Genomic DNA, 17,996 nt, shown 5'->3' on the forward strand with positions numbered 1-17,996 from the left:
CTCGTTTTAGTCCGAGTCGACATAGGGGAGGCCCAGTACGGGTTCAGATATTCGTCACCCGATATTGGAGGTGAGCGGAAATCGAACTCGTGTTCACTGTTCCGCGGCTCCAAATGCATACAGACATGCGCACGCACATACCCACAGTAGAATGTGAACTCAATTCGTCTCACGTGAACGTGAATGGATAAGGGGATGTTGACTTATAAACAATCTGGCTCGGTGAGAAGCCTTATCGAGGTGATTAGAGGAACGTGATTTGATTATCCCTGCAACTGCAAAGCTCACAAAGTGTATCGATTGGGATGAAGTCCGCGCACCTGCCTTGACATTCATCCCGCGATAGCGTTCAGCCACAGCAAGGGGCAATCCTTAATTGCCTCATCGTTGTTTAATTCCGCAATCGCGGTCGGGGGTATGTGGGGAGCGTGTTGGACTTTGACCATTCCTAACCACGTTGGTGAAGGACAACGGTGAGTATAGGTGAGAGGGCGAGTTGCACAGTGACCCAGGGCCCCCGTGGTCCATGTCCCTTCTCAAAGGTTTCTCGAAGGTTCTGCCACCACCTCCTCCTGATCCAAAAAAAGTGTTCTTCACTCATTTTCAGAGGGAGGCTACTTCAGCCGATATGACATCAGTCTGAGAGCCGCCACACCTCCTCACCTGCAAGGGGTGTTTTCATATCCATGTGCTGTCAGGGGTCACACTGAAGGCCACCTGGGGCCGCCATTGGCCCGTGGGCCTTGAAATGAAGAACACTGCTCTAACCGATCCCAATCGTCCTACTGTGACCGCCTTAGCGGGGCGGCTGCCCATAGTAATTGGCACGTTTTGTTTAGGTGACAAACCTTGCTGATTAGCTGTGTCGGGTGGTGGTGGGTTAACGACACATTTATATTTACGCGAAATAATCCAAAAAAACCTTTACTATGCGGTACACAGTTGCTTCGCAGCTAAAAATGCCCCACGGTTCAGTGCGACTCGTATGGATAAATAAGAAAGCAACAAAAACAAATTAATCGGTTCCATATTTCCCCATCATCCCGTTCTCCCCGCGGGTCCCTCAGCCCTGCGGAGCGCTGACGGCCTGGCAAGTGGGATGACGAATCGCCTGTGAATCACCGCACACGCGGCAGGCTGTGGATTCGTCTCGCAGGTCACGAAGCTCAGCCACGCAAGCAAACGACAGCTGTCCGTGTTCAGACTCGTCTCTTAGTCCTCCTGCGCTCGGAGCACGAACAGTAATCTGCACGAGGTTCGTGGGTTAGATCCCGACTCCATCGAGCGGAGCGCCGGGCGGATGTAATGCGGCAAGTTGACAGTAGGGGGCACAGGTGGTACATCTGCCAGTCATCTAATTCAGTCAGCCCATGGCCCCTGGGTCTGTCCCGTGACCTTCAGTATATTTTGAGTTTATGTCTCACTCTCTCGCCCCGTGGTCGCGTGCATTTTTTTCGGGTCCTCTGGTTTTTCCCTCCTCATTCAGAATCAACAATGTGCGTGTAGTGTCTGCCTGCAATACAATGTCCACACAATAAGCCACTTTGTGGAACTATCATTTGTGGCCAAGTCTATTCTGAAAATAGCTAATAAGTCAGTGGGCCTTACCTGGTAAATTAAATAGCTTTTTTTAGTTTTTCATTTATTGATACATTTATCTTGAGTGATTTGCTTACTCCTATCGTTTAAGTTTCTGACCCATCCCTACTGGACATCTCTGAAAAATATCTTCATAGCTTATCATATTTCTCCAGGATAACTAAAGATTCTGATTCTGATAATAAAACGCAAAGTCTGAGGTTATATATATACATACACGCACATCTAGGAAATAAGCATCTTGGCAAAATAATTACGTTGATAGGAGCACATTTAAAAGTTAGAGCGATTTTAAATGAGCCGTGGTCAGTCTTCTCTATTCGTTATTTCCATATTTTCGGTGTCGCTATCTATGCCAATTAATAATGATTATAATTATTACTATTATTAGACGTCTGCCGGACTTCCGTTTAAGCCGTTTAATTTCATTTGTTCGACAAATAATCCCGCATAGCCAGTTATGTTATCCAGCTAGTTTCTGTAGCAACGGCCTACATCAGCCACTAACAGTGGAGTAATTGTGGTTGGAGTGGAGAGGCGCCCAGCCAGCAGCCAGCCAGGAATCTCGAGGTACGGATCATCATTAATCGTGCTTTTGGAATGATTCACCTTCATCCAAGGTGTCATCACTTCGCCACTGCAGATGTTAGCCGTGTCTTGCTATCTAACTCGGCTCGGCGGGTTGTTATTTTAATGTGCCAGGCGCGGCACCACCACTCCAACATCCTTCTCCATTCTACCGCGGTCTACCGATTCTGAGATGCACATTTAGCTTGTGCATTTTAAAGCAAAAGTTATAATCCAGGAGACGTCCACATGTAAGAGCACGACCCGCAGCTTCGTGTAGAGTGAGCGAGGAGGCTCGTTAAGGATGCTACTGTGCAGTGCCAGGATACGTGCACCTAGAAGACGCTATTGGGAAGTTTGAGGCAATCGTCCTCCAACAACAGCGGAGGGCAGAGGAGCGACGCTCACAACAATGAGCGGATAACCGGGTCGAAAAAAAGTACAGGAAGTTGGCACAATAGGGGGCACAGGTGGTGCATCTGCCAGTCATCTCAGTCAACCCATGGCACCTGGGTCTGTCCTGTGACCTACTGTTAGAGGGTCTTCGACAATTCACGTGGCCTCAAAGTGCACATCGCCTGGCACAAGTGTCATGGTAACGTCACCACCACTTAGTGGCGAATGGCGACTTTTTGTTATTGTGAAGAGCAGCGCTCGGCGCTACGAACTTGGTGACCCGAGTCCGATTCCTGCTCACGGCCTCCCCTAACTTCGACTCAGCCTCACATTATTACCCGGTACGGTGTAATGTGTTAACATGGCCACTGTAGAGATTAAGGCGTCCGGGCGTGGTTCTGGCCACCCAACCCTCGTGTGCTGTGTCAGCCTTCATTGGTGCTCGCTTACAGCACTTTCCCCAACAGTCTGTTCAGGCTATACGGGCGATCTTTGTCTTGTGTGAGGCCAAATATGTATGTTTTTGGATTCGTCTTATAATTTGGAGAAGCATGCAATACGTTGAAAGGCGTTCGTCAAGGCTGGACCTATAACGACCTGGACCTCAGTGCAATAAAGGTCACAGAGACCGTGGCGCAGTGCACAAGCCACTGCAAAGACAAAGACTCATGTATAGCCTCTATGAGGCTGTTGGGACAAGTACTGTTAGCAAGAAGTACCGATAAAACCAGGTACCACCAGACCCGGCCACCTTTGTCTCTCCAGTGCTGCTGCTTTATACACACATACACCGTACCATCCTACTCATTGGAAGCTGAACTCTGTTCCACCGTGCATTAACAACAGCCGCCATCCGCCATTAAGTGGTGGTGACGGCACCACGGCGATTGTCACAGGCTAAGTGCACTTTGAGTCGACTTGCAGTGTGGGAGGCTTGCTACTGGTAGGCGTCCCAGGACAGGCCCAGGTGCTATGGGTTGACTGCTGTGCCAGCTGGGTGCAGGAGGAGTTCACGGGACAGACCCAGGAGCGGTGGGTTGACTGAGATCACTGGCAGAGGCAACGCCTGTGCTCCCCACTGTGTGCGTATGAATTCAAATATTGTACCGTACTTTCCTTCCTCTCCACGTTTATACAATGTTCACCTATCTCCACCAACCCGGTTTGGTCAGCGTGGTGAAGTATGGTCAATTAACCTCCTCTACAACACACTCGTTAACAACAATGCATTGAAAGGACATGTATATAATTGTCGACGTTTAGAGCAATGCTCCTACTTCATAGCAGGTAAACAGATATAGTGGGTATCGAGGGTTTGAGACCAGCGCTGGCTGACACCATGGGGGCCTCGTGACAATCACACAGCACAACAGTACAGCATTAGAACACGTAATTTGTCAATTGCATGAACGTGAAATTTCGTAAAATCGAACTTTGTAAATAGAGAGATACTTGAACATGAAGCAGGCCACCTCCATAACCTTCTTCCATTCCTCTCTGAAGGCCTCACCTCTTTTTAATAGCCCATCCCCTCCCTCTTCCCTCCCCACCGTTCCATTTTGTTCCGTTCCTTCCCTATATCTCTTGCATGAAGCCACATGTCCTCTGTTCGGGACACTCATTCCTCGGCCCTTGCACTGCCCTTGCCATATAAATCACTTTGTTTTTGTTACAGCTTTTAAATGTTGGAAAGCGTGCCTTGACCAAAGGTGCTCTATAAATATAGAAAAGGATAGGATCCCAGCTATGACCACATCCAGCACCTACATCACACAAATGTACTATCCCCATGTTAACAAAAATTAGTAACTATATATGACCACAAACCTATTGAGCAGAAGTTATTTCTGGGCAGTATTCGGGTTACGAACCTAGTTCGTTCCTGAGACCTATCGAAATTCGAACGGTTCGTAAGCCGGCAGTTCAGTTTGCAATTGCGAGTTCGCATTTTAAATCAATATTTTTCTTTTTTATATATATTTCATGGAAGCGGGCGTTCGTAAGTCGGACACTCGCAAGTCGAGGACTGTCTGTTTACTTTGGGTTAGATGGTTTGAGTATAAAGGCAATATTCAGATATACTCTCCACCATCTGTCAGAGCAAATCAAATCAAGTGGTCACGTGGGAACCAATACCAATTAATTTGTTTTTTTACAATCCGTCTTTGAATTGTTGGTGACCGGGCTGAGGCCATCAGCTAACTATACCGGGAGAGCCCTGCCAGTCACAGGCAGGGTGCCACGGTGACTAGGTGATGTTAACTACCTCGCCTGCTATGCCTGTTGTATGCTATGCCTGTTTGGAGATTGCATGAAACTTTCTCTTCGTGGTCGCTGGGATTGTTCTCCATATTTGGAATCAAAGTGCGTTAAGAGTATTTGACTGCTGCTACAAATGTACACGTGATTAATGATCCACTTCGTTGAGCTATTATTTGTGGCCAGGTCGCTTATTTAAAAAAAGCTGTATTACTTAGTGGACTTTACCTGGTAAAATAAAAGTTTAGTTTCAGTAGCCGGGGTTGAACCCAGCTTCTCAATGTTACCAGTCCAGCGCTGATCTTTGAGCAACCTGGCTACCTCTCTAATTGTCGACACGACGACTATGCGATGTGGCATTATTTCAAGCGGTTGGTGCATACGCATTTATTTATTTGGATGTGGCAATGCTAAAGTGAGTGGTGCAGTATTGATTAGCGCGCTAAACTGTGAACCCAGCGATATGTAGATTTGGAGGTTGGTTTACTCCAGATAAGAATGCAAATTACACCAACGACCGAGTTCAAACGGCTGGAAGTCGTGTGGGGCGCTGTTGCGCAATCTGTAGGTGGCAGGCTGTCTCAATCGCCCGGAGGGGTGATTCATTGCAGGGCTGCGCCACTATCTCTATGCAAGCAGTCGAGAATACATGACTGATAACGGCTTGCAAAAGTTCAGTAAACTATATTTGTGCAAAGTAAAAAACAATAGGCAATAAAGTGCATATAATCAGTACGTGCCGTGTTACCACATTGTATGTTAATTTACTTAAATAGCATCGTGCAAATATGTTCTCCTACAAACGAACTCTATTCTCATTGCCATGAACTAAAACGTAATCTTGTCAAGTTTAACAAAAGCTATAAATCGCGACGTTATAAACTAAAAATAACCTTTGGGATTTATTGTCAAGCAGAGGAGTGTAACCTACATTCATCTGGGGGGGATGGTGGAGGAGTGCACGTTTTACCGCTCACCACCAACGCCTTCGTGCTGTTCCACGCTTCAGACACCATGGGACCAGCCCGACAACGCATCCACCAGAAAGACACAGAGCTTAACGTGTGCGTAACCACTATACGCGCCCAGCGAAGCGTGGACCTAAAAGGTTTGGATCGATCGTTAAGCGTTTGGTAAGTGACCTGTTGACCAAGACACTACCGTCCTCAGATGGTGCAAGGGAATTCACAGTTTTATTTACCAGTTAAACTCAACTGTGCTCTTAGCTCTTGTTCATAGGCGAGCTGGTCACACGTAATGATAGCTGATGATCGCAGTAGCTGATATCACCACACGTGAGAATTTATAACAGCAGTCTAATCATCTGAACCAAGGAACCCGGATAAAAACCCAAGCTCCGACCACCACAGCGAGAGCACACGCCGACTCCAAAAGTATAACAGAGGCACCGCCAGGGTCCAGCATGACCTCCTGTGTACCGATCGAGGGAGATAACATCTTCTCAGCGGCAAATAGCAGCGAAACATTGCCTTAGCATTAAAATTATGGATTCACATCTCCAATACAATATTTTGGGGAAACTATCTGAACGTGGTGCTCTGGATGGATGACTGCTTCTTCTCTGTCTTGTTTTATTTATCCACACAGTCTCAATGTAACTCTACATCTCTGTGAATAAACCACATTATACATATCAATCTAGCGTCCACGCAATGATCCCCTCCCCCTAGCCCACACACCCCCTCTTTCCCCCCCCTTGCCCCGCCTCCCGTTCTTACCTAGAAACCTCTTACCATGGCATCTCTCTCCCACTTCAGTAGAAAAAAAAACTTCTTGCTGTTGGGTTTCCCACCTGATGATGATTGCTTGTGTTGCAATAGAAACGTCGTGATTTATTTTATTTTATACCTACGTGACTTTACCGAAAGAACCAAAGAGTATTATAAATATCTATAAATATATGTTGGCATATATATCTGACCATCAGTGAACGTGAAATAAAACTCGTGTTCATAGCCCTGCACAAGTATTTGAGCCTTGGGACGCTAGTTCGACTCCCACTCATGGCCACCAACAATAGTGGTGATTATCTAAACCGGTTCTGGGCCTCCCCTAGGTCGACTCAGCCTCAAATGATAAAATGGTGCGGTAATGCAGTTTGACTTGGTGCTGGCCACCCACCTTGTGTGCTGTGCCTGCCGTTATTAGGTGCTCACTAACAGCTCCATAAGTCTATTAAAGCGATATGGGGAATCGTTTTCTGTGTTTGGTAGAGAAACCTTTCTAAAAACAAGATTTCCCATGTGGGTCGCTCGACCTCTAAATTAATCAGGCGTAAAAATGTGATTTGATCAACTTCTATGGTTAACGGGACAGTCTATGTGTGGGTGATGTTTACATCCACGATAGCATGGTTGGCTAAGTGCAGTGCAAAATAAATTGAACATACAAACAACAACAGGACGTTTCCTTCATCTGACCACTGCTACATAGAAGCGACTTCTCTGTCCGTGGCCAGGAGCAGCTTCAAAGCCCCTACATTTACTTTAGCCGATGATATCACAAGTGATGTCCACCGTTGTTGTACAGCAGCCCTTTTGAGTGCATTCCATTGTAATGAGAGGCTGCCCTGCTGCAATTAACTCGTCACCACACTTGCGATCTAGAGGTCGATCCTTAGGCCTGGCATTTGGAGCGACGCTGCAAGCTTCTTAAATCTCGCTGCCTCTGTCCACCCAGCTGCGTAAATGGATACAGCACAGTTGGTCGATCGGCAGGTCGCATGCGGTGGTGGGGTAAAGCGTGGGTAACTCCCACCTCTTCCAACAAGGGAAGCATCTTGCAGGGCTGCACCTTTACTGACCGCACCGTCATTGATAAACCACGACGTCCATGGGTCCACGTATGACATGCGAGTAGGGGGTCCACGTGCAGCGTGCGAGGATGCGAGGAAGGGATTCACGTGCAGCGTGCGAGTAGGGGGTCCACGAGCAGCGTGCGAGGAGGGGGTCCACGAGCAGCGTGCGAGGAGGGGGTCCACGAGCAGCGTGCATGGAGGGGGGCCACTTGCGGCTTGTGAGGAGGGGGTCCAGGTGCGCCGTGAGTGGAAGGGGTCCATGTGCTGTGTGCGGGGAGGGGACCCACGTGCGGCGTGTGAGGAGGGGGTCCAGGGATCTGTAAGACAATCTCTCTGAGACGGCGCTGCTGAGCGTCATCGTTGTCTCCATCGTTGACGAATGCTTTGTTGTCTCGACCAACAGCACCCCTCTTTGACTGCTGGCCCGACGACGACGACTCCACGTAGGAGAGCACGTGCAGCAGCGTGAACAACCTGAACGGGGGCAGGGGGGGGCACGGAGGGGAAGGGGGAGGGGCACGGGGCGCCACGGTGGCAAAATGTCAGGAGTTAACGGGACAGACCTAGGAGCCAATGGTTGACTGACTGAGATGACTGACAAAGCACCAGCTGTAACCCCTACTGTGCCAAATTGTTGTGTTTAGCTGCCCGGTGCTCTGCTTATGGATGCGAGCATCGCTCCTCTGCCCTCCATTATTGCTGGTGGGCGACTGCCTCCAACTGCCAAGTAGCATCTCCTCAGGAGTGGCCAATCTTGAGACCGCTGGTACCAGTTATTGGCAAGTCCACTCATCTCTATATATCCTCTTGTACCATATCATTCCTTTTTTTCCCTAGCCCATGCGGTGCCCTTTAGTCTGATCTATCCTGCCAAATAATAGCTGCTTTGCCATGCAGTGGCTGGGCATGGGGGCTACATGACCCAGCCAACACAGCCACGCTTGTGAGAGGAGCTCACCAATGGGAATGTGTCTAGATCTTTTAAGAATCTGTGAGCTCCTGACACAATCCAGTCTGGTTAAACCCAGGATGCATTGTAGGCAGGGTGACCTGAATGTTTCTAACCAGTGCAGATGTTACTTTAGACACCTCAACATCCTTCTCGAAATAATAAAGAAGGGAAGATATCAATGTGGTCAAAGAAAATCCGGAGCTTCGCATGGAATGACAAACCAAGTAGTTTCCACCCAGTGTTACACAGCCGATGAAAAGATAATGCTGCCCGACTGTTTCGGAGTGAGACCTCGGCTGCGAAACCGGAGCTGGTTATAAGCACACTGCCCACACTCACATAAAGGCAAAGACATGGATCTCCTGGATAGCCTTAAGATACTGTTGGGGCAAGTGCTGTCAGCGAGTGGCACCTATGAAGGCCGGTACGGCACAAGGGGGGAAGTCCAGGACCATTTCAGATAATCGTTACTGTTGTTGGTCACTGAGTCGGCATGCACACACACCCCCTATGGCCACGCATGGGTCGACCCCCTCCCCTCCTCCTCACCTGTGGTACAGCATGGCCAGGAACTGGACAATGAGCATGCTGGAGAAGGTGATGAGGAACATGAAGGCGAGGGGCAGCACGTCGATGACCGTCCCCTCGTTCTTCGTGCTCGGGATCTGGATGTAGAGGTCGGGCTCCCACGAACTGCAGTGCCAGGGTCGCCACCAGCCACAGTGCATTGATCATGAAGTAGACGAAAGTGCCCTGCACGTTGGGACAGACAGACCAGGCCTGATTTACATTGCATTGGCCGAGTGGCGGGGGGGATGACCCCGGGCTGTTTATGGATCCCCTCTTTGTGCGTTCATTTTTCTCCCCCACTGTCCACTCTCGACGCCAAATGGTCACTTCTGTTGTTATTGTTTTATTGTTCATGTATTTTACAGGATTAGCGGATTATTGGAACAATTAACAATTAATTCGTAGGAATAATAAGGCATAGGTAATTCAATGCCGTTTAAATCTTCTTCTACCACATGCCAAGTACGGAAAGTACTCGCTTAACGCCTGCTGTTTGCACAACGCGTTGTCGCTGGAACGCAATTTTTCTGTTATCGAAGCATCTCCGGTACTCGCGATGACGCGTTGCCAGTACCTTGTTTCTTATCTCGAAGAGTTCCTGCTTCACGCGTTTCCTGTGATCGTCATCTTCCTCCAGAGGCTTGAGGTAGTCACTGATCATGCTCTTCCAAAACTCGTCTTCCTCCTATGCATTCCCATCCACGGGACAGAAGGTTCACTTTGTGCGATTGTCCAAATAACAACAACTTACTCCGATGAATAATATTAATATTGTAATAGTAATAGGTTTTACTCTTTTAACTGGCACAAAAACTGACACCTTTATTCAAGGCATCGTGTTTGCAATAACCACAACACAAGCAATCAAAATGCAAACAAAAGAGACAACTCTGATAATAATATGCACTGTCCTTGAATTTGATTTGTCCACACCCGAGACGGCTTTTCTTAGAGCCTAGTCTCCACTGGTGTTAAATGCTCACCCCGAGCCCTCAATACTCTGATAGTGCGCTGTTTTGAGTTGTACGCCTTTTGGCGTCTTCTGGTCCAACACCAGTGGAGACTAAGCTCTAAAAAAGCCGTCTCGGGTGTGTACCAATCAAATTCATGGACAGTGCATAATATTATCAGAGTTGTCTCTTTTGTTTGCATTTTGACTGCTTGTATTGTGGTTATTGCAAACATGATGCCTTGAATAAAGGTGTCAGTTTTTGTGCCAGTTAAAAGGGTAAAACCTTTTACTATATCTTATTACTGGCAAAGGAGGTCTCATAATGGAAATATTAATATTCTTGGTTATTTCGGTAAAGTCACGTTGAAGGGAAACAATAAAATAATACACATTTTAAACAATACAATTCTTACGACATTTCGACTGCAACACAAGCAATCATCATCAGCTGTGAAAACCACAGCAAGAAAATTTGAAAAAAGTGGCGGTTTTATTAACGTTAGCACCACGTAGAGCGATTTTACAGTGTGTTCAGATGGACGAGTCCATCTATGTTCAGAAAAGATGAGGGGGGAGACGAAAATAATGGATGCGGTCTGAAAGCCACCGTAAGCGTGAACAATCAATTAAGACCCGAAATGGTTTATCAAATCCTTCCAATGATTGCTAAGCCAGAATCCATCTTCTCGGTTGAAATTGTCGCTGTGTTTGTATATGTGGATAGCCTCATGAACGAATCTCTTATGGTAGCCAGATGGCTTGCAAAGAACCTCTGTCTTGGAGAAGTCAATGTCATGTGAGCCTACTGAATTATAACAGTGATCTTCCACGGCCGAGGTATTGGTCCTACCGTGTTTTAGGTCTGCTTTGTGTTCACGAATGTCGTTTGGTTTCTCTAATGTAACTACTACCACAGATAATTTTGTTGTTTTAGATTTTTATTATTTTATTGTTTCCCTTCTACGTGACTTTACCGAAAGAACCAAGAATATGAATCCCTGCAGTCACGAAGGCTTTAAATCAAAATTAATATTAATGGTAATTTGTAATGCCCGATCACTGCACAGTGATTTGCTCGCTTTCGACGAGAGACATAGGGAGGGATTCAGAGACACGAGGAGGAATCACATATAGATGGGAAGGCAGCAGCAATGCACACCATGAGACGGTGCTACCAACAATTGCCCAAGCTCTGCAGTCCTCTGCATATAAATGTGTTCTCGGCAAATTAATGATTGTTCACATGTGGCAGAAAACCGGAGCAACCGGAGAAAATGCACGCGTGTGAGGGGGCAACATTATATCCTATACAGACGGAACAGGTGGATTCTACATTTGCTGTACCACCAGCTCCTGGCAAGCCAGGGTGCGGCTCCTTTCTGACGCCCACTGGAAGTGAAATTCACGGCATCTTCTCAGTGTGTGATCCACCAACCACGTGTAGCACCAACGTAGCCACCACCACCTCCAAGAATCATGACATCACTTCCTGTCCACTGTCCAGAATTGTTATCCAAATTGCACTGTCCTTGCACGAGATAAAAACTGCGAGTGGAACTCTCCCAGAACAATGCAGTGAAGCCCTACACGATAACTAGTGCTAAGGTACCTTTTTTCAAAGTCTCAAAGCCACACATTAGAGGAACGCGCCACTTGTTTGATCGTCACAGAAAACGACACTCAGTCAACTGACGGCAATATTTGGACATCTGGCCAATGCGTTGAACAATTAAGCGAGACAGGCAGCCGGGGGAGGGGAATGATGACTTCTAAATTAATTGAGTTGCTTAGTACAAGATCCCCAACATTAATGTAAAATCTTAAACGTAAACATCTCGATATTATTTTTATAGATTTATTTATTTCAGTAGGAAGGGCCCAATTAGCTGCCAGGCAGTTTCCCGATATATTTTCTTCATTAAAGTTGGTTGTTATCTTCTGGGCACTTATACACGAACTAGGACAAAGATCAAAGATCCCCCGTGTAGTCTTAACAGACTGCTGGGGCACGTGCTGTTAGCGACCACCTCTGAAGGCCAGCACGGCACACGAGGAGATGGGTGGCCAGCACCACGTCCGGCCACCTTTGTCTCTTCAATTTGGGATATTTATACACTACACCAGGTACTCATTTGAGGCTGAGTCGACCTAGGAGAGACATAGGACCGGTTCAGATAATCGTCACTGGTGTTGGTGACTGAGCGGGAATCGAACTCAGGTCGCTCGATTCTAAGCGAAGTGTGTTAACCATTGCGCCACCACTCCCCACAACGTATATGTAGCACACGTACAAAGACCGACACAGACATAAAAACACAGACATAAAGACACACAGACACAAGGACGCACCTGATTGAGGCTGCACCTCTGCGTGATGGCGTAACCCTGAGGCAGGATGTTCTCAAACATGACCTGCATCTTCTGGTGGCGCTGCCACACGAGGTCATGGCGCCCTGCAAGGGACAAAGGAGGATAGCGATGTGCGGTGCACTCCCACAGAGGCTCGGGAAAAAAGTTTACCGTGACTCAGCGAAGAGAGCTGCGCAAACGGTAGTGATTACTCTCATCGTTAGGCTGGTATAGCCTGCAACAAAGCCTGGCTGAGTCGCAGGGCTCTGTGTTCATGAGGGTCTTACCAAGTTACCGTAGTAGAGGGGTGATGTTGCTGCTGAGTGCGGTCCAAATTAAGTGATTTGCAGTTATCTTTTTCAGAAGTGTTAAATTTTGACCATTACCAATGACACATCGGAGGAAACTGGAGAAAAAAGATGTCCATGCAGAACAGGGGGAGAAAATTCCTCAATCTCCCACGGTTCTACTGCAGCAGCAGCAACATGCCCTCATTACAGAGTGCTTGCCACAAATGAATCACAATAGCTTGCTAATCTCGTCTAGGAGCATTAACCATCACCCACACTTCGTTCATCCATTCATCAAACAAAGATGGTCACCGCATCACGTGATTTCAGATGCTTGGTCTTGTTTAACTGACAAGCAATGACTTCACATTTAATTTTCGATTTAAAGCTTTCGTGACTGCAGGGATTCATCTTCTTGGTTCTTTCGGTAAAGTCGCGTAGAATGGAAATAAAATAATACAAATAAAACATAATAAAATAAAATTCTCACGACGTTTCGGCCACAACTCAAGTAGCCTTCTTCAGGTGAAGGAACAGAACTGTCGGGACGACAGTGCTTCAATGAACGCTGCTAAGATTCGCAGCGTCTTTTAAGCTAGGTGGGAGAAGTAAAGCGCCTTGACAAAGGTGTTTACATATCAAACAGGATAATTTAGCATTGAAATTGCGGTGTTAAAGTGTTGGATCAGCAGGATGTTAAAGTCAGAAATTAGCTTGTAACTGGGAGATTAGCATGATGTTAATGTGAGGGATTAGCATGTGACTGGTCACGGAAATAGCTATGTTAAAGTCGAAGTTTATATATCAACAGAGGCATTTAGTATATGGACGCTAAAGGACTGCAACTACCCAACTATCATACAATACACCGATGTGAAAAAACTAAGTATAAACTACATCAATGTTATCAATAAACTCTATATACTCTCCAATCAGCTGAGCTACTAACAATAAGTCGTTATACATTACAATGCCATATGGCGAAAAAATGGGTGGCGGTTTTTTCTTTTCAACGTTAGCACCACGGAAAGCGACGAGCTTTGTTCAAACGGACGAGTCCATCTATGCTTGGAACGGAGGAGGGGAGAGAAACATCCACGATGCGCTACTCTGTCCTGTGTTGCGTTACAACTATTTTATAAACTAGACTACTATACATTGCAATGTTATACCTTCCAATCTAAACTACACTGTATAATATCGTATACACAGCCCAATGTAAGCTCTAACATCAATTCCATACACCCAGCCATCAGATTTACCATGGAAGTCGAAAAAGATGTCAAGCTACCCTTTTTGGATGTCCTAATTAAAAGGAGACCTGATGGTTCAATGAGCCACTGTGTCTACAGGAAAGCTACGCATATGGATGTTTACTTAAAACCAGATTCCCACCACCATCCGTCCCAGAAGAACTCCCTCATCAAGACTCTATACCATTGAGCCCAATGCATTTCCGACCAGGAACACATTGCCAGTGAACTCTAGCACGTACACCAAGCTCTCAAGGCTAATGGTTACTCCGACTACACAATCCGCAAAACCATCACTTCAGCCATGAAGAAAGATTCTCTTGAGAAGCCATTCAAAACCATCACCTTACCCTACATTGCGGGGGTCACAAAAAAGATCTCCAAAATCCTGAATAAACACAAGATCCAGGTCCGATTCAACACAGTACATAAAATGCGTGATCTGGTTCCGTCTGTAAAAGATGTGGTTCCAGACATACAGTACCTGGGCGTCTACAAACTAAGTTGCCTCTGTGGTAGCAGCTACATTGGAGAAACCAAACGACATATCTCGGACCGCATCCGTGAACATAAAGCAGACTTGAAACACGGTAGGACGAACACCTCAGCCGTGGCAGATCACTGTTATAATTTAGTGGGCTCACATGACACGGAGGTTCTCTGCAAGCCATCCGGCTACCATGAGACATTCGTTCATGAGGCCATCCACATATACAAACACAGAGGCAATTTCAACCGAGAAGATGGATTCTGGCTTAGTAACCATTGGAAAGACGTTATAAACCATTTCGGTTCTTAATTGATTGTATTATACGGTGACTTTCAGACTGCAGTCCATTCCCTGGCATTGTCTCTAAATACTGTTCACACAACGGTCAAAGGTATAGCATGTTGTATAATAAATAGTTTAACATTGTAATGTTTAACATAATTCATAAGGCAATATATGGTATCGTAATTGTATAGTGAATATACAGTAGTGGTATACAGTAGGGTTGGTAGAATAATACATAGTGTAATATTACAAGTCTATTTTACAGTCTAAAGTATAGGGTAGTGTATAGTAACGCATTGTATAATTTAATGGTGGGTTTGTCTATGGCAGTGTATATAACGGTGTATAGTCGTGTAATGTAGAAAAAATTTAGTTGGGGACATATCAATATAATGCATAATGTTAGAGCTTACATTGGGCTGTATACGATATTATACAATGTAGTTTAGATTGGAAGGTATAACATTGCAATGTATTGTAGTCTAGTTTATAACATAGTTGTAACGCAACACAGAACAGAGCAACGCATCGTGGATGTTTCTCCCCCCTCCTTCGTTCCGAACATAGATGGACTCGTCCGTCTGAACAAAGCTCGTCGCTTTCCGTGGTGCTAACGTTGAAAAGAAAATACCGCCACCCATTTTTTCGCCATATGGCATTGTAATGTATAACGACTTATTGTTAGTAGCTCAGCTGTTTGGAGAGTATATAGAGTTTATTGATAACATTGATGTAGTTTATATTTTAGTTTTTTATTAGTTTACTATATGGTATTCATTATATAGTGTAGTGTATACCCAGTTACTTTATGTTAATAGCTCAACTTATTGAAGAATATATTGAGTACATTTATTATATTGATGTAGTTTATACTGAGTTCTTTCACATCGGCTTATTGTATGATAGTTGGGTAGTTGCAGTGCTTTAGCGTCCATATACTAAATGGCCCTGTTGATATGTAAACTTTGATTTTAACATAGCTATTTCCGTGACCAGTCACATGCTAATCTCTCACAATAACATCATGCTAATCTCCCAGTTACATGCGAATTTCTGACTTTAACACCCTGCTGATCCAACACTTTAACACCGCTATTTCAATGCTCAATTATCCTGTTTGATATGTAAACTCCTTTGTCAAGGCGCTTTACTTCCCCCACCTAGCTTAAAAGACGTTGCGAATCTTAGCAGCGTTCATTGAAGCGCTGTCGTCCCGAGAGTTCTGTTCCTTCACCTGAAGAAGCCTACTTGTGTTGTGGCCAAAACGTCGTGAGAATTTTATTTTTATTATTTTATTTCCATTCTATGTGACTTTAACGAAAGAACCAAGAAGACTTTGTCTTTGTTTGATGAAAATATTACCTTTGGTATGGAGGGCGAGGTCTGTGTCTGATTGCTCTGGAGGTCGACTTTTTCTCTCTACTTCTTCTGGATGCTCTGTCTGAGTGCTCGCGATGTCTTCTAGTCTCGTCTCTGCTCCTTCTGAATGCTCCATCTGAGTGTTTGCGATGTCCTCTTCTCTCGACTCGATCTCTGCTCCTTCAGGATGCTCTGTCCCAGTGCTCGCGATGCCCTGTCGTTTCTCCTCGCTCTCTACTCCTGGATGATCTGTCTGAGTGCTCGCGATGTCCTCGGGTCTCGTCTCTGCTCCTTCTGGATACTCCATCTGACTGTTTGCGATGTTCTCTCCTCTCGACTCGATCTCTGCTCCTTCAGGATGCTCCGTCTGAGTGCTTGCCATACCCTGTCGTCTCTCCTCACTCTCTACTCCTTCTGGATGATCTGTCTGAGTGCTCACGATGTCCTCTGGTCTCGTCTCTGCTCCTTCTGGGTGCTCCATATGAGTGTTCGCGATGTCCTCTCCTCTCGCCTCGATCTCTGCTCCTTCTGGATGCTCCATCTGAGTGCTCGTAGTGTCCTGTTGTCTGGCCTCAATTGGACGCAGCTTCATCTCTCTGTCGAGTTCCACCGTGCACGACTCCACTCGGCTGGGAGGGATGATGATAAACTGTTAAACTAAACCATTATTTTTATTTTACCATGTAAGGCCCACTGAGCTATAAAGCTTTTTTGTAGAATCGACCTGAATATCACAAATTATAACTCAATGAGCGGCTTATCACGTGGAAATTACAGCAGCCAAATACTCTAATCACATGATGATTCTAAATGAGGAGGGAAAAAATCAGGGGACCCGGAGTAAAATCCACACCAACATGGGGAGAGAAAGGAATAGACGCAGACTCCATATAGGCAACAGGCATGGTCAGGTTTGGGATCGAAGCCACTACCTCCTGCATACCAGGGGAGGTAGTTAACATCTAGCCACCACGGCGCCTAAGATACAAGCACAACTAGAATCACAGTTAATAAGTTGAGACAAGACTCAGTATTGACTTGAGTAAAATGTTACGTTGTAAATCCTCCTCCACCCGACACAGCCAATCAATAATCATAATCTGTATTTCTACTGCAGGAGGAGTCCGATGAGCTATGAACCTATTTTCACAGATGTCCAGTAGGTGTAGGGGATTAGAAAGTTAGAACATAAAACGATAGCAGTGCTAAGTATAGGAAAGATAAGAAAATAAAAAAGTATATGAGTGCAACTTGCATGAGTACATCAGTTACTGCCAATTTTTCAATACTAAATGCATAACTTGGGGCAAGGCAGCAAAACAACAGTCCCAAACCACACCAAGATAACACAGTCCCTCAATAATATGGGACATAAACGTTGAACTATCGATACACGAGAGGTAAGGATCAAAGTTAAAATCATAGCTACAGGCTCTCAGTGAGGTGGTGGCACCTTGAACTGTCATCCTCCTGACTCAGTGCCGAGTATTTCTTCGGATAGACGCTGATCCTCCACTGGAAGCAGTCCCACTCGAGTGGCAGTATACAGCATTTCGTTCCATTCAAACGATGCTTGCGTTCCTTCTTCTGCTGGGACAGGAGGATGGACATTGTGCTGAAGGCAGGGTCCTTCAATGATATCAAACCAGCGGGAAGCGCACACAAGCTGGAAGGCAGTTTCAGCTGCTCAGTGAACTGGCGCCAATAACTGTCCAAGCTCTGCGGTCCTCCATGTATGAAGATTTTATTGGCCAACGGGAAACCAGAACACCATGGAATAGACCCACAAATGCGAGGGGGAAACATTGCGTTCTATTCAGATGGAACAGATAGAGTCCATAATTGTCATACTACATT

General features: G+C 45.9%; 1 protein-coding gene across 1 annotated transcript; it reads right to left on the reverse strand.

Annotated features, from left to right (window-relative positions):
- Positions 1–8,158: 8,158 nt before the first annotated feature.
- On the reverse strand, positions 8,159–16,446 carry LOC142922872 (uncharacterized). The gene is made up of 4 exons (XM_076063813.1): positions 16,143–16,446; positions 12,463–12,566; positions 9,736–9,846; positions 8,159–9,344 (listed from the first exon to the last, which is right to left on the reverse strand). Exons 1-4 carry the CDS (start codon positions 16,444–16,446, stop codon positions 9,072–9,074), a joined length of 792 nt encoding a protein of 263 aa, XP_075919928.1. The 3' UTR covers positions 8,159–9,071.
- Between the last annotated feature and the right edge of the window lie 1,550 nt (positions 16,447–17,996).

This window comes from Petromyzon marinus, unplaced genomic scaffold, assembly GCF_048934315.1.
Source record: "Petromyzon marinus isolate PM22_M1 ecotype Great Lakes invasive population unplaced genomic scaffold, UKy_Petmar_22M1.pri1.0 PM_Scaffold_191, whole genome shotgun sequence".
NCBI classification, from domain to species: domain Eukaryota; kingdom Metazoa; phylum Chordata; class Hyperoartia; order Petromyzontiformes; family Petromyzontidae; genus Petromyzon; species Petromyzon marinus.

Coding starts and splice junctions, on each gene's coding strand:
- LOC142922872 (XM_076063813.1), bottom strand. CDS start 16,446: ATGGAGTATCCAGAAGGAGCAGAGACGAGACCCGAGGACATCGCGAGC. Junction 9,847..12,462: donor AGAGGTGCAGCCTCAATCAG/GTGCGTCCTTGT, acceptor GGGAATGCATAG/GAGGAAGACGAGTTTTGGAA. Junction 9,345..9,735: donor TCTTCGAGATAAGAAACAAG/GTACTGGCAACG, acceptor CCCAACGTGCAG/GGCACTTTCGTCTACTTCAT.